At 32.9% G+C, this 16286-nt stretch overlaps 2 protein-coding genes across 2 annotated transcripts; one reads left to right on the top strand and one right to left on the bottom strand.

Moving 5' to 3' along the window:
• Nucleotides 1-1009: 1009 nt before the first annotated feature.
• LOC133288841 (uncharacterized) lies at nt 1010-1576 on the bottom strand. The gene is made up of 2 exons (XM_061486671.1): nt 1459-1576; nt 1010-1313 (listed from the first exon to the last, which is right to left on the bottom strand). The coding sequence occupies exons 1-2, from the start codon at nt 1563-1565 to the stop codon at nt 1076-1078; spliced, it is 345 nt and encodes a 114-aa protein (XP_061342655.1). The 5' UTR covers nt 1566-1576; the 3' UTR covers nt 1010-1075.
• Nucleotides 1577-3832: 2256 nt separating this feature from the next.
• Nucleotides 3833-15513, top strand: LOC133288785 (vacuolar protein sorting-associated protein 52 A). The gene is made up of 20 exons (XM_061486604.1): nt 3833-4028; nt 4165-4232; nt 4372-4429; nt 4967-5062; nt 5517-5618; nt 6505-6588; nt 6932-7012; nt 7700-7843; nt 7979-8070; nt 8629-8710; nt 9342-9524; nt 10012-10127; nt 10232-10290; nt 11427-11527; nt 12038-12088; nt 12872-13051; nt 13129-13263; nt 14059-14133; nt 14874-14931; nt 15022-15513. The coding sequence occupies exons 1-20, from the start codon at nt 4002-4004 to the stop codon at nt 15324-15326; spliced, it is 2097 nt and encodes a 698-aa protein (XP_061342588.1). The 5' UTR covers nt 3833-4001; the 3' UTR covers nt 15327-15513.
• Nucleotides 15514-16286: the final 773 nt, after the last annotated feature.

Genomic DNA, 16286 nt, shown 5'->3' with positions numbered 1-16286 from the left:
TTTATTTTAACAATTCTACCGAAACTCACATAATAATACAGGTGCAAACTAATTTTTGCAAAACTAATTATACAAGAGCTTGAATCCTTTATACAAGCTTATTTATTACTGAAACCACCTCTCGTAATTACAATCTTACTTGGTTAATATCTCAGCATTAATTTTTACATTTGTCTATGAGAAAATATTCAAAAATATTTTTTTTTTAATGAAATGCTTTATTTTTATTTTTGACAGTGATGTGACTACTCATCTATGTGAAAGAATAGCCATAGTATATTTCGTTCGTTGCGCATGAAACTTGAAAAAGAACGGGTTGGGTTATCTTATGTTAATGCCAAAACAACCTGGGCCATTAAGAGCTCACTGCTTCTTAAATTTTCCCATTCAGAAATCATCAATTTCTCACAGGCACACAAGCATGAGTGCCATCATTTCTGAGCTTTGGTTCAGTTTCCAGTACTTCCGTCCAAGAGACGACACTAGTAAAAGAAGACAACACGCATTTTTTATTTCTAGAAATAACCCATCGTTGAAATTAAAGATCCTTTTATTTTTTACAAAAAAGAAAAGAAAAAAGAAAGACCCTTTTTATATACGGCAAATGACAATTCAGCACAAAGATTCATATTGATATTCCCCTCTCCCAGCCAGGGCAAGAATATTTCAGGGATACCCTTTATCAGTACAAAAGGAGCAAACTTTGACACAGCGGCGCAGATTGGCTCAGCACATCGTTTCGTAAATTTTGAGCATCAATTCCTAATAAGTAAAGGAGGCATGCCATTTTGCCACGCATATTTGCATGTGTAATAAAGCCCTAGATTTTTATTTTTTTTTGTGAGAGAGAAAGAAATAAAACCTGAGATTTTTAAGGTTGTGGTTGTGGGATCACATGCAAAAAGATCAAAACTAAAAAGGAAGAGCATCGTTATACTGTTTTCACACGGCATCTAGTTCGGATACATTGCTAGTAGACTACAATGGTAGGATTCACATTTATTAGTTTATTTTCCTGGTGAATATTAAGCACGATAAACAATAAAAAAATTCAAATATTTAGCTCTAATCTCAATCAATTGGAAGAAGGTGTAGGAACGGGGCAAGACTCGAATTTGTAATGCTTGTCCACTGCAACGGATACGTCCCACGTGCAACTAAGTCCCTTGGGTATGATGACAAGGTCACCGGCACCAAACTCCACAGACTCAGATGATGAGCCTTTTGGGTAAACCTTCACTCTCCCTCTCAGCAAATAACATGTCTCTTGGGCATCGAATTTGAGCAAGTACTTACCAGGAGGACAACCCCATCTAATGAAAAACACAAAATTTCATTGGATCCATCGAATAATCATGCATATATACATCTGATAAGAAATTGCTGTCTAAAAAAAGTAAAGGAAAAAAGCTACTCTATTAACAAGCTATTAATTTGATATATGACTTGGTCACTCACTTGGGCCACAAATTTATACCCAGCTCTGATAGTCGTGATTTTGAAAGATTGCTTTCAATTTTGATAGTTAGCTCTGAAGAAGACCGTGGTGCTGATGTCGATGCCATGAATATGTAAGAAGTTGTTGAACAGAGGAAAATGAAAGAAGAAAAGAAGAGTCCAGAATTAAAACAGGTTAAAGAAGTAGTTGGCCTGCTGCTCAGATTCATTTAAAAAAAAAAGGGCTCTGGTCAGAGGTAGAGAAATGTAATATTTATACATCAGAAGTATTATATAATGAAAGAATAATCTTTTGGTCAGGCTATAGGTACAGCACTAGTAAATTGAATTGATCCATTATTATTTGAGAGGTAGACAATTTTACTTCTAACTTCAAATTTATTGTGCATGAACTTTATGATTGTTCCCTTTATGTATACAAGGACCAAGGGTGAGAGACATTTGAAAACGTGCAAATATGGGATAAAGATTAAAGCGCATAGCAAACTCATAATTTGGGTCAAGGATCGACTTAATGGAGACAAAACACGGGTCAGGTGATGAGAAGAATGTTCTAAAATGGGGTTAATTATGACAAACTAGAGTGGAGACAAACATATACCCACCAAGATGCTTTTTGTCTTGCTCGGACGCTGGCACCACTAGTGGCCTCAATTTCCATATTGATGAGTGGGAATTACCAGCAAAGGAAACCCTTCGTTGGAAGGAATAATGCAACTTTCTCACTTTCAAAACTAATTTTTATTTTAAAGTCATTATTATCAATTTGTTCACTAAATAATATAAAGATAAATTAAAAAAATCAAAGCTCTTGTTCAATCAAACGTTTCATGTAACAAAACAACATAATATATAAATGATTAACATAACTATACCTGCATCTTTGAAAAAGGCCTATTGAAGATTTGTGCCTCATATTCAACAACGGCGAACATATTGATATATGTCCTTTGTAGAGACCTGTCCAGTTATATAAGAGAGAGAGAGAGAGAGAGAGAGAGAGAGAGAAGATTATGTTTTTTGGGATGAATTTGGAGGGATTTTTTTTAATGAAAATAATCTCATCTTTTTCTTCTAATTGATATATGTCCTTTGTCATTACAGATTAAAATCCCACACAGAAGAAAAATATTTAAAATAAAAATGAGGATATCTATCTCATAAAAATAAGAGAAGTTTTTAAAGATAAATATTTAATTAATTAAACTTATAATTATTCGATGAATTGAATCTCAAAACACATCATAAATTTTACAGCTTAAAACAAGCTAAATTTTTTGGACCGGAATTTCTTAATGAGTTATAAATTTTATTGAGATCAGATTTTTTGAATTAACTCATCAAATATAATTGGATTAATTGATGCTGTGGTGAAAAAAATAAAGAGCCCGTTTGAAATCTATTTTAATTTTTTTTATTTTCAGAACAAAAAATAAAAAATTAAGTAAACACCATTTTTAGTCCCTGACAATATCTACGAAGTCCTTTTCAGTCTCTGACAATAAAAAAGGACCAAATTGGTCCCTGAAAGTACAAGAAAAGGGTCACTCTACATATTTGGGAGTTGACATAAGGACTAACATGACCCTTTTTTTGTAATTTCAGAGACCAATTTGATCCTTTTTTATTGCCAGGGACTAAAAAGGACTTCGTAGATATTGACAGGGACTAAAATTGGTGTTTACTCTAAAAAATTTTGTTTAATAAGGTATGTTTTGTAAAAAAATATTTAAAAATTGTAAGTGCTTTTTTATTTTTAGAATCAAATCAAATAAAGTTATTTTTGTTTTGTGTTTTGATTTTTAACTTTCAAAACAAGCAAAAAAAGACCTATTCCATTAACTATTCTATAAAATAGTTTTAAAAACAAAAAAATTAGAACACAATCACACACACTCAAAATTTCCAGGTATCATTCCTAAAATATATAATGATGGAATAAAAAAAAACTTCATCCCATTATTTGAAAATTATAGTAAATGAAATTCACATATTGTAACAAAAAAAATCTGGAATTATATGCAAGCTAGCATGCTTAAACATCATCGTCTTACCAAGTTTTTAAAACTTTCTTACAATAATAATTTTTAATCAGGTATTCAACTATACAAGGTACATAGTTATCTAGAATACTGTGGTTATCATTTCAGTATTTATTACGTGTTTGAAAATCTAACATTATAAAAACCTTTTAACCATCAAGCTCAAACTTATTTATTACTTGAGATATAAGAAAAGTTTAAACTTATCACCTTATTTAAATAACTCAAAACTGAAAGAGCCCATGGGTTTCGGCTTAAAAAGAAGAAGCCCAGCCCAATCTGGACCCCACCGGGTGTCCCCGATCACCTCCGAGACCCAGACAAGTAGATCTCAGCTGCAATGTGTCTCTGAAATCTCATTTCAGTGGTGGCGAATGGCGATCACGCCATTGGTGTGCCTTTGATTACCGCTCAGAACTACTTGTTCTTCTAATCCATAGTTTTTTTCTTCAAATATTATTGAAATTAAAGAAATCCGTGAATTATTTCGACGCAAACAAGATGGCTGATGTTGCCGGCAGCACAATGGTATATAGTATTATAAACACATCCATCTACTCCTACTTGTTAGTTTTTTCTTTTCTCAATTGCACTGCAACTGCTTCTATTATCAACAACTTGAAGGAGCGAGCATTTTATTGAACGTTTGGTGGTGTGTGTGCAGAGCCCCTCTAATACATTTGATTTGGGAGCATTCGTTGGGGACTTAACTCTCGAAGAGGATCTAAGCAGGTCAGTGTTCTCTCTTCTACTGCCTCCCTTCCAAAAATTTAAGATGATTTTCTGGTTATTACTATTCTGTTTCGATTGATCGTGAATTTTGCAATCAAGCTTATTAGTTTTTAGATGCTTTGGTTGACTTGTTTTACAGTGATGATATATCATTGGAAGGACTACAACAAGAGCTCGAAGAATGTAGGAATGATGATGTGAGTTAGTATTTCATCCTTGTGTTGGAAACTCTACTACTTTAGATGGTGCTGAAATGGTTTATATCAGAATTTCCACATGCAGCTTTGTAATGTTCCGATGCTTGTTCTTAGTAACTATCTATTTACCATAATCACCATTAACTACCCATTTGCGTAATTCTCCTTGTTCGTGTCATGATTGAAATCTTATCCCTCGTTGGATATTTCAATTTAATCAATGGCAGAACTAGCTTCTCTGTTTTGTCTCTCTTAGCTTAAGAGTCCAGCACATAAGGCAATACTTTTAAACAAGTTATAAACGCTTTCAAGAGTGCTTCAGTGTGAGGTTATTGCACCAACTAGTGTCATGTTAAGCATGTTAATGGTTTCATACTCTTAATGACTTCATTTATGGTTAATATTTTATGCAGTGGTATTTTCTTCCCGTGCATAATCAGTGGTCACAAATCACATTCTCTATAGGCCTATTTTCCTTACTTTTGAAATATTGTTTTGGTTAGACACATATTATTAACCTGTTTTTCGTTTGTGCAGGTAGTTGTAAACATACTATCTAAAGGTACAAAACTTAGGGATTATACGAAGGGAGTTGAGAATGATTTGCGTAAAGTCGAATTGGATTCAATTCAGGTTTGTTGATAATTTTGTGAAATTTAAATAGTCACACCACTTTGTTTGTTTTGCTAGATTTGATGATTATTATGTATGTTTAATCACTATTTGGTTGCAGTACTGATTTTACATGTTGGCTTGGCTTTATGGATCTCTCTCTTCTAAATGCTAAACAAATGATAATGGCATTTTCTTCTACCTCTAGGAGAATGCCATCTTTCTATGATTTTGTGATAACAAATTAATTATGTAAATGTTTAATCCTATGGATTTTCTAATGCAAGAAATAATTTATGCTTTATATTTTCTATATGGCTCTTGATATAATGGCGTGTTCTGAATAATTTCCTGTGCTTTATTATGAATTTTTTTTTTGTCATGTCACGTTGTTCCTAGTATTAATCAAGTTTTGTTTCATGGTTTCTGACAATACACTAATCAATGACTTTTGCAACTGTTCCATTTATTGCAGGATTATATTAAAGAAAGTGATAACCTAGTCTCTCTTCATGATCAAATTCGAGATTGTGATAGTATCTTGTCACACATGGAAACTCTTCTAAGTGGATTTCAGGTGTGTTGACCCATTGAGCAATTTGAAGAAGCTTGCACTTATGAGCACCAGTACTGATCATGCTTGCTTTGTTTGTATTTTATCTTTCAAATATTTTTGTTTTTATTTTGGATGTATATGTGACAGAGTTCTTTTTATGCAATTGCGAAACACTTTATTTCTCTAATAGGAAAGTCTTATTATTTCAGAATTCCAGTTGCTTTCCTTCCATAAATTTTTTAGAGGAAATCACTGCTGCATGAAAAATGTATCTTAAGTTAATCTTTCATTATATTCATGGTTATGCTCTAAATATCTATGAAGGTTATCTATTAAAATGTTTCTGAGTCTATATTGCAAAAGAAGCAATGCAATTTTCAGGTGGAACTATGGTTCAATTGATGAGCTTAATGCTTGTGAACTATGTTTAGCCCGATAAAGAGCTGAACCAACTAACCAATTCTTAGTTAATCATGATCATTTAAAAAAAGATGGTAAAAATGTTATCCTGATTTTCTGATAAGAACAGTAATACCAGTGTTGTAAAATTTGGAACCACAGTCTTAACAATTTTTGAAAGTAAATTTTATCTTAAACTTTAATTTGACACTTATTCAAAGTATTTTATTTTATTTTATTTTTTTGTTTATGAAAACTTTAAAGGTGTTGTTGATGTTGATGTTGATGTTAATGTAAACTTTTCCGTATGAAAAGGATTACATTCACCTTACAATAATGAAGTTCCTATTTACCTGTTCTGGGGATCTTTCAAAAGTCATGTATCAAAACAAATGTGACAATTATAGTAGTCTACTCAATAGTTTGAAGGACTTCTTTAACAAATTGCACTGCAGTTTCTATGTGGATATTGAATTTTAATTCATGAACTCTTAATTTTTTTTATCAGGCTGAGATTGGTTCCATTAGTTCAGACATAAAGATTCTCCAGGAGAAGTCTATGGATATGGGTTTGAGGCTTAAGAATCGAAAGGTATGGTCCTTTTATATAAACAAACTAGGATTTCAAAGGTGTTTTGGCCTTTGCTTAATACTAGAATGGCAATTACTACTATTATATAACAAACTGTCATTTTGATCCTGGAAGTAAAGTGCATGAAAAGGCTGTTTACATTTTGGCAGTTGAAGAATTTCTTAAATTATTGGGTTTCTTTTAATGTTTGGATGAGAGAATAGTAGTTTCAATATTACTTACTTATTTTCTATTTTCCCCTGCTGCTCCCCTACCCCTCCCACATTGGGCTAAGTTTTTCTGTCTTTTCCCATCTGTACATGTGTTATATGTAGTATGATTGGTCTGTTTTTTCCCCCAAAAGGTGGCGGAATCCAAATTGGCTAGGTTTGTGGAAGACATAATAGTTCCTCCAAGGATGGTAGACATTCTTGTTGATGGAGAGGTATTTATGCTTTCTCTGTAATCTACTTCTCTCCAGTAATATTGTATTAGTTGCTTTTGGTGGTGTGTAATTTGCACAAGCTTCTTATCTTCTGCATCTCTATCAGGTTTTCAGGCTTTGAAAAAGGATCTGATTGAGACATTTGAGTATCTAATATATTTTGTTAGCGACTTTGGTTCTTTAGCTAATGCTTGAAAACAGACATCTATGACAAAATAGACATGCACGTTACATCTCTATGATTTTGGCATATATGTGATCAAGTTACACAGGTCCTTAGGGAATTAGCTATAAAAAGCTCAAGAGCTTTACTTGTTTTGATTGTATTTTTTCCTAAACTTGTAACTTCATTTTGTTTATTAGTTTTGACATATATAGATATTGGTTGCTTAGGCAACATTAAAATATATACAATGTTTTGTAACCAACACACACACACACCCCATGTTTCTTTTGGATTGAAGAATTAATACTTAGGTTGACAGTTTATTGTTCCGATCAGATGTCTCTTCTAGCTCTTCTTTGGCATTTTAGGCTACAGTTAATATGTTTTAAACATTTAGGTGTATGTTTTGAATTTCATGTACATTACCCAGTACATGATGTGCATACTGCTCAGCATACCTTATGTTTAAGCATTATCTTCCCTTTTAATTAGCTTTCTTGGTCTCTTTGAATTTTTTTCAGGTCAATGAGGAATATATGAGAACTCTTGAGATTCTGAGTAAGAAACTGAAGTTTGTAGAAGTGGACCCAATGGTTAAAGCTTCAAAAGCTCTAAAAGATGTTCAGCCTGAGCTTGAAAAACTTCGTCAGAAAGCAGTCTCAAAGGTTATCAACACCTATAATAGTATTAGTATAACTTTTTCTTTTCATGATATAATACCTGGCAGAAATTTATTTTGTTTGGAAAGCTATTTATTAGATAAACAAATATCTTTATCATGGCTATCCATCTTTCTGCAGGTATTTGACTTCATTGTTCAGAAACTCTATGCCTTGAGAAAACCCAAAACAAATATCCAAATACTTCAACAAAGTGTCCTTTTAAAGTACAAGTGAGTTGTTTCTATTGATTTTTAGGTGTGATAGTTTGATGTCATGATAAGCTATAAGTTCCAAATTCCAATTTATAAGTTCTACCGGCTCATAATTGTTTCTACTTGATAACAGGCCAAACATGTTTGCCTGTGCTAGTTTTTTCAATGTACATTTTAAAAAATGTATATCTCTTAAGTAATACCTTATGTTCTACACAAATCTATTCATTCTTATATTGTTGACCTGGATATTAGGTTTATTTATGTTTAATAACTTTGTTTTATTCAGTCTTCAATGTACAGAATCATCAGAGGTTGTGCTTATAAACAGAGCTTTTGTTCTTGCGGAATATTGTTACTGAATAAATATTCAATGATTTTTATTTTTTAAATGCTTTGGTTTTCGTCATTTGCATGTTTTTATTTAGCCTGCCAACAAGAGAGCTATAGAAGGATGTAAAATGTACCAATCTATACTTCCTTACTTTCACCATCTTAAATTTGTGGAATCATTCTGGTTATTTTTTCAACTGTGGGTGCTCTATAAATCTAACAAATGGAAGTGTAAAAGTGTAGGTATGTTGTTGCCTTCCTCAAGGAACATGGCAAGGAAGTATATAATGAAGTTCGTGCTGCTTATATTGATACAATGAACAAGGTAGCTGTTGAAATCAGAATTTTCCATCAAGATTTTATTGATTGTAATGTTGGCCTACATATTAATATTACTATGAATAGAGAAAGTTTGGTTGCTCTTGATGTAATTATCTTTGTTTAAAGTTCTTGCTTGAAAGCATCTTTCTCAAAGTAGAACGAACTTCACATCAACATTGCAATTTGCAGCCCATATGTCATCAGAAAAGTGTTTTTTTTTTAGTGTTCGAGAAGTTTACTATTTGAAAGGGACCTAAGCTTCCATAAACTTGGAGTTTAAAGTGAGATATGAATGATAGCATCTGAGACCTTAGGTAGCTATGCTTTGGCCTGATGTATTCAGATAACTGATGTCTGGAAGATGTTACTTTTGTTCTATGCTGATTATCAAGTGTGTTTAATGATATTATTTTTCTAGCCTTCATAATTTGAATGGTCAATTCACTTAGAAGACTTCTATTTTGGTTGTTGTATGAGCTAAATGGTGCAATTACTGATCCATATTAGAATTGTCAATTTCTAGCAGCTACTCCAATATGTACACAGTACACATGTGCAGTAGATTAATTTTAAAGGGAAACAGTGAATTTGAAAATAATTTCATGAAGTAGCCTAATGCTGCTGTATATTTGCAGGTTCTTAGTGCTCATTTCCGTGCTTACATACAAGCATTGGAGAAACTACAGTTGGATATAGCAACATCTAATGATTTAATTGGTGTAGAGACAAGAAGCAGTGGTCTTTTTACAAGAGCAAGGGAACCACTAAAGAATCGGTCTGCTGTTTTTGCCCTTGGGGATAGGATTAATATATTAAAGGTATACCTTAACCTAGGAAAAGGGGGAAGTTTTCGTGCAGATTATTCTTTTCTTGAATGCTGACTGAATTGACCAAGAAATCCATGTGTTTATTTAATGAAATTATATTATCATTTGTGTCAATAGTTCTCTTTGAGCAGTGAAGGTTGGTCAAGACAAGAATAACAATTGTATGAAGAGAAAGAACCATTGCTTTATTTATTTTTTTTGCAGGATTATGTTTCAAGCTCTATGGACCTGTTGCTGGTTTTTATAAATTGATGATTGTTGAACATACCTTGAATTTGCTTCAAAAATAAAAATAAAAATAAAAATTCTTATATAGCATTTGCTATACTTTTTATTTGTGATATTTAATTTTTCTACAGCTTTTTGGTATGGTTAGTTGGAATTTGTATGTCGTTAGATGTCTCTGATCTGCACAGATCGTACAGACTTTGGTTGACTGCCTTAGATTTGACAGTATGTTAAATGTCATTGGTACCAGGAAATTGATGAACCAGCTTTGATTCCTCATATAGCTGAAGCCAGCTCTATTAAATATCCATATGAAGTTCTGTTCAGGAGCTTGCAGAAGCTGCTTATGGATACTGCTACTTCAGAGTACACTACAGTTTGCTATGCCACTTAAAATTTTCATAAAGAATGCTAATGTGCATAAAATCCCTAGTGATATGCGTGTTGATATTTTTTTCTTTCAACTGCAGATATAATTTCTGTGATGATTTCTTTGGAGAAGAACACATATTCTATGAAATTTTTTCAGGTATCTGTGATGGAGTTTATTTTAAGAAGTGTAATGCCGAAACTTAAGCGAAATTGGCTAGATAGAATGAATTAGGATTCGAGTAGCTGCAGCTCTCTGATATTTTTATTCAATAAAAACAACCACATAAATTAGGGTTCACATTGCCCTTAAATAGGCAACAAAAATGAAAATAGCAGAAATTATGAAACTGTCCCTTTGGAGATAAAAAGATAAAATAAATAGGAAAAAAAATTGAAAACTCAATGAAAATGATCCTGAAAGCCTGAAAAACTTTGGGCACGAGCCTTGCTTAGAAGGCCAATTCCAAGGGTCCAGTCAAATTTGAGCCCATTTTGAGATGGTCACCCTAGGTGCACCTAAGTGTTTTCGCTCATCTTGTAAACAGACCATAAACAGAAGGAACAGATCCGACTTATTGATATATAAGATGAGCTTTGTTGAATTCACTGTTCCATTTGCTACTTGGCTTGTATATTATCAATTTTTAAAATATGCAAAAGGGAACAAAGATCATATGATGTTACAAAACTTTGGTAAACACTATTGACTTAGGGTGCTTGATAAAACTGAATAATTTAGCATTAAAAATTCAGCATTGATTCGTATGTATGAAAAATTAAGCATGGAATTTTTAATGTTTTCTTATTAGATATAAAACATTTATGTGATTTCACCCATGACAACTTTTGGGATAGTTGGTTCATGGTGTGGAATTAGAAACTAAGGAAAGAAATAGACAATGAATCTGTAAAAACCAATCTACAATAATTACATAATTATTCCTTTTTATATTTACCACAAGAATTTCATTTGAATGGCTGAAATTGTATTAAGTGAACTATTAAAATTTAATATAATAAATAAGGACATGGTAACAAAAACTGTTATCGTTTAATGATTTAAAGAAGGGAAAGGTTGTTGCTGAGTGCATTCAGCGCCCTCCTATTCATCACTTTTACATTTTTGTCTTTTTGGTCTCTCTCTCTCGCACTATATATATATATATATATATATATATATATATATATTAAACTAATACTGCTATATAGTTTTCAGTATTGAATCTTTTTTCATTTCCTGATATGGATTCAGTTTTCGAATAGGTCAATTTATTTGTTCTTTGGTACTGCCAGGTCCTTTTGGTGTCATTGATGAGCACTTCAATTCAATACTTCCAAATTGCTATGATGCTATAGGTCTAATGCTTATGATTCGCATAATACATGAGCATCAGGTAATGTTCCAATGCGTAATACTCTGAATTCAGTCTTCAGTAAGAAGGACAACATATCTAAGCAAACACCATAATGATGCTAATTTGACTATTGTATCCGAAAGAAGGTATAATGCCAATGGCTGGTTCTCGATAATTCTATCAATTTGTTTCAAGAATTTGAATCTTACCCCCACCCCCCTGATTACTGGTTTGGGGACACAAACCATTTCTTAGGAAGGAAACACCAAATAAGTGAATAATCTATGAAACATTGTGATGCTAATACTGATGAATGTCTGCTATTATCCTTTTACAACATGTAATACAATCATACAGTGATAAAGATTTGTTAGAAATCTGTAACAAATAACCGAATCCATTGCACAGTTAGCATTCAAATAAGTTCCATTCTATACTGCATATTTTCAGCTAACATCAATCTGTAGGAGTGTTGGCAAAGAATTTCACATTTACAAATGGTTCACTTTTTAAGCAATTATTAGTAACTGACATAATTGTTAATTTCAGCTCATTATGTCTCGGAGGCGGATTCCATGCTTGGATTCTTATTTAGACAAGGTCAGTTTCCTGTGCAATGAGCTATTCTTATTTAGAAAAGATAATTCTTTTCTTTAAGTATGTTTATGCTGGGAGGCCCTGATAGTATTGTCAGATGAGTGAACTTAGCTGTTCATGAGTAGCCTAGAATTCCTGTTGGGCTTTGAGTCTGGACAATTATGATTGGTATCGGAGTTACCGGGATGTCAGTTAGAAAACTACCTGGCTGCTTTGGTGGAACTTAAATCTTTGTTTAAAATAGTAATCAAAGGAAAAACGACTAAGTGACTGAAATTGCTTGACGAAAGAAAAACTATAGCATGATAAACTTTTCCCGTTGGTTTCAGTGAGATAATGCAGATCAGACTTATGTATAAAATATAGATATAGATTGTTTAAACCATTTCTTTGTTTGTAATTATCTGCTAATGATTTTAACTTTCTATTTTGTAGTATGTCTGAATTTGCTAGTTGACAGGAAGTGTAGAGTGCTGGCCTTGCTCATTTCTTTTTCTTTTTCTTTTTTTTTTATCATTTTTTTGCTTCTCAACCCCCCCACCCCCCAACAACAAACCCACCAATTTGCTTTTGTCATCCTCCTTCATACTTTGTAGTGTTAATTACCTCTTTTATATGTATACATTCTTGGTTCTCTTACATTTCCCTCATATTTTAAAAGTATTGCAATTGTGTTGGCTTAAATGGATAAAACTACCAAGGTATATTTTGAGTCAATGGGCCTGTGCAGCATATAGAGTTTACTAAGCTTAATCAATATTTGAAGCTAATTCTTTATTTTGGCAGGTCAATATTTCCCTATGGCCACGATTTAAGATGGTATTTGACATGCACCTCAACAGCTTGCGTAACGCAAATGTGAAGACATTATGGGAAGATGATGTTCATCCTCATTATGTCATGAGGCGTTATGCTGAGTTTACTGCTTCACTTATCCACTTAAACTCTGAGTACGGAGAGGGTCAGGTCAGTAAATAAAAATTTTAATCATCAACCTTTGTTTTGTAAATTTTAAATATAATCTATCTGCTTATTAATTGCAGCTTGAATTGAATTCAGAACGACTTAGAATGGCTGTTGATGATTTACTTATCAAGCTAGCCAAGAACTTCCCAAAACCAAAACTACAGACAGTGTTTCTTATAAACAATTATGATATGACAATTGCTGTTCTGAAGGTAGGAAACTGCAAGCTTACTATTCTTTTTTAGTAGAGCTATATATCTGTACAAACTGGAAGGTCAAGGGTGTCGCGTGACAAGAAAGTACTAGGACAAGACACTTGGGTAGTCAATTGCGCACGGTAGGGGTGGTATTGCGCTGCCTCTCAGGTGGCTGCTACTGGTGTTCATTTGTGTCACATTTTTGGGTCACGGCCACTATGGCAAAATGGGGTTAAAACCCATATTTGCCCATTTGTTCAGTATTCACACAGCTCCCTGTTCATGCAGTATTCACACCCCTTCGTGACAGGTCTCTGTTTATTTTATTTTGTTTTTTGTTTTTGCTGTGTAGTGTAGTGTGTTCTTCACACTTCATGGTTCCTCACCTTCCACTAATTATTCTCCCGCAGCCTTCTTTCTTCTTCTTTTTTTCTATTAATTCTTCATCTTCATTTTTTTAGTGGTGATTGAATGTGAGACTATGACTTCTGATTATTAATTATGATATATCTTTAATTTTGTGTAAATTTTTATTTTTAAGCATTTGTGTATGTATGTATGGGATAAGTTATTTATCTTGCATGTATAATCTTCGAAATAGCGGCTATCCTGCTAACTCAGCCGTTCCTTGCTGCTATCTCGGGTTGATAATTATGCAAGACACTACTTCAAATATGAGTAGAAAGAAAAAGGATAAGTTACCTTAACAAAATATCTGTGAGGTTCACGTTTACGTAAACATTATCATAGCTTGCTCTGGCAATTGGAATATCCTTGGCAACTAAGATTTTCTCGCTTGCTTGATTCCAGGAAGCAGGTCCCGAAGGTGGGAAAATTCAAATGCACTTTGAGGAGCTACTGAAGAGCAATACAGCGTTATTTGTGGTAACCGCATTCGTTTATTTTATACCTGGTTTCAGTGCAAATTAAATTGTGTTTTTAATCTTGCACGCAAGGAACATAAGAGCATCAATTTTATTAGTTGCTATTTCTTCGTATTCATGATTGTGAAGTGAAAAATGTTGCCCCTTATGGAATAACGCCATCTCAGACCCAATTTCAGTTTCTTTTGACATGTGGTTGTCGTATCTAAAACCCAACTTCATTTAGAAAGGTGTAGTGTGTTGAGATATATAAAACCATTAATGTAGCCTCACCCAACAGCTTAAGCTTTTGGGTTGAATTGATTCTTTACATGGTATCAGAGCCTCGTGTCCCGGGTTCGATCCTTGTCACCCCCCACTTTCTTTCAAGTGGAATTTCTTTGTTCGCACAAGTAGGTGGGCCTGTGCATCGTCCACCCTTCAAGTCTCGTGAGCTCTCGTGTGAGGGGGCGTGTTGAGATATATAAAATCATTGTAGCCTCATCCAACAGCTTAAGCTTTTAGGTTGAATTGGTTCTTTACATAGTATTTTCAGTCCTAATATATAGAAAATGACTTCCAAATAAGACTAGCTGATTGAGTGGTTCCATTTCCAAATAAAACGGCGAGAAAAAATTATTCCCTACAACAATTGCGAACTTATGTGATTTTCAGAAGAAGAATAGGTTATGTTGTGGTATAATTTACCCTGTTGCTCTCATTTGCAATTGTCTTTACAGTTTTGTTTTTCAATCCTTGCAGGAAGAACTGCTTCAAGAGCATTTTAATGATTTAATCAAGTTTGTAAAGGCTAAAGCCTGTAAGTATAAAAAAAAATGACACGATTGTAACATCTTATATGCGTTCTATATTTGTGAAAATATGGACTTAATTGCTTGTAATTTATCAGCTGAGGACCCAACGTCGAGTCCTGATAAGCCTATAACCATTGCCGAAGTCGAGCCACTAGTGAAGGATTTTGCAAGTAGGTGGAAGGCTGCAATAGAGCTGATGCACAAAGATGTCATCACTTCTTTCAGCAACTTCTTGTGTGGTATGGAGATATTAAGAGCTGCATTGACCCAATTGTTGCTTTATTATACCAGACTTTCGGATTGCATCAAGAGGATCGTTGGGGGCTCTGCTTTGAACAAGGATCTTGTTTCCATATCTTCAATCATGTATGAGATTAGGAAATACTCGAGGACTTTCTAATTCATTGAGGGAGATGCAGTTATCTACCGGATCTATTTCCCAATCCATGATATTTGTTCTATATTATGTAAAAAAGAAAAAAAGATTTCCTTTTTGGATCCTAAAAGTTAATGTTTCACCTTTTTCCGGTGCATTTATGGTTCCTGAACACGCGCCATTGTTGAAGAATGATGATTCCATTCTACCAAATTATCAGTAACGTTCGGTAAATGTATTAGAACGAGATAACGTTTGGTAGATGTATTAGAACGAGATACAAACAAGAAATGTGATTTTATTTAATGTTTAGTATATTTTATAAAGTAAAATGGAATAGAACATGAAGTTTAAAAAAAATAAATCAATTTTTAGTTCTACTAAAAATAATGAAATTATAAATAATAAAGTAAAATTTCTATCATTGTAATACGGTGCATTAAATGTGAAGATGCATGTATTTATATTCAGGCAACATGTGTATGATAATTAGACGCTGCTTTCCTCACATAATTTTCGTTCGGGAAGATTTAATTTTTTTTTCCTGGTTAGCATTCCAGTGGCTTAGATTAGGGGGATGATGCCACAGTTTTTGCTTGCTTTTTTCGTAACATACAATTAGGCATCAGATTACAGAAAAAGAGAAAAATTAAAAAAATTTATTTAAAATAATTATGATAAATATGAAAGTTGTTAATATTAAAGAGCTAATTTTGATTACAAAAAAAAAGAGAGCTAATTTTTTATATTCATCATAATTATTTTAGTATTTAAATTTTAAGTATCTAATAAATTAGGTTGTCAACAAAAATACTGAGAGGTGTATTGGATTAGGGTTTTTTTTTTAAAAAAAATTGCGATAAATTTTTTTATAAATTTTAAAAGATTATTTAAAATTAGAAAGACTTTACAGACTTTTTTAAAAGACTTTTTTTACAATCAAGATTTTATAAGATTGGATTTTAAATGATTTTAATAGAATTT

This window comes from Gastrolobium bilobum, unplaced genomic scaffold (genome assembly GCF_033153095.1).
Source record: "Gastrolobium bilobum isolate Gb01-03AN ecotype WA unplaced genomic scaffold, APGP_CSIRO_Gbil_v1 utg2264, whole genome shotgun sequence".
Lineage (NCBI taxonomy): Eukaryota > Viridiplantae > Streptophyta > Magnoliopsida > Fabales > Fabaceae > Gastrolobium > Gastrolobium bilobum.
Note: the sequence above shows the minus strand (reverse complement) of the source record. Positions and strands in the feature narration are given on the sequence as shown.

Coding starts and splice junctions, on each gene's coding strand:
- LOC133288841 (XM_061486671.1), bottom strand. CDS start 1,565: ATGGCATCGACATCAGCACCACGGTCTTCTTCAGAGCTAACTATCAAA. Junction 1,314..1,458: donor GGTATAAATTTGTGGCCCAA/GTGAGTGACCAA, acceptor GTTTTTCATTAG/ATGGGGTTGTCCTCCTGGTA.
- LOC133288785 (XM_061486604.1), top strand. CDS start 4,002: ATGGCTGATGTTGCCGGCAGCACAATG. Junction 5,063..5,516: donor TCGAATTGGATTCAATTCAG/GTTTGTTGATAA, acceptor CATTTATTGCAG/GATTATATTAAAGAAAGTGA. Junction 5,619..6,504: donor CTCTTCTAAGTGGATTTCAG/GTGTGTTGACCC, acceptor TTTTTTTATCAG/GCTGAGATTGGTTCCATTAG.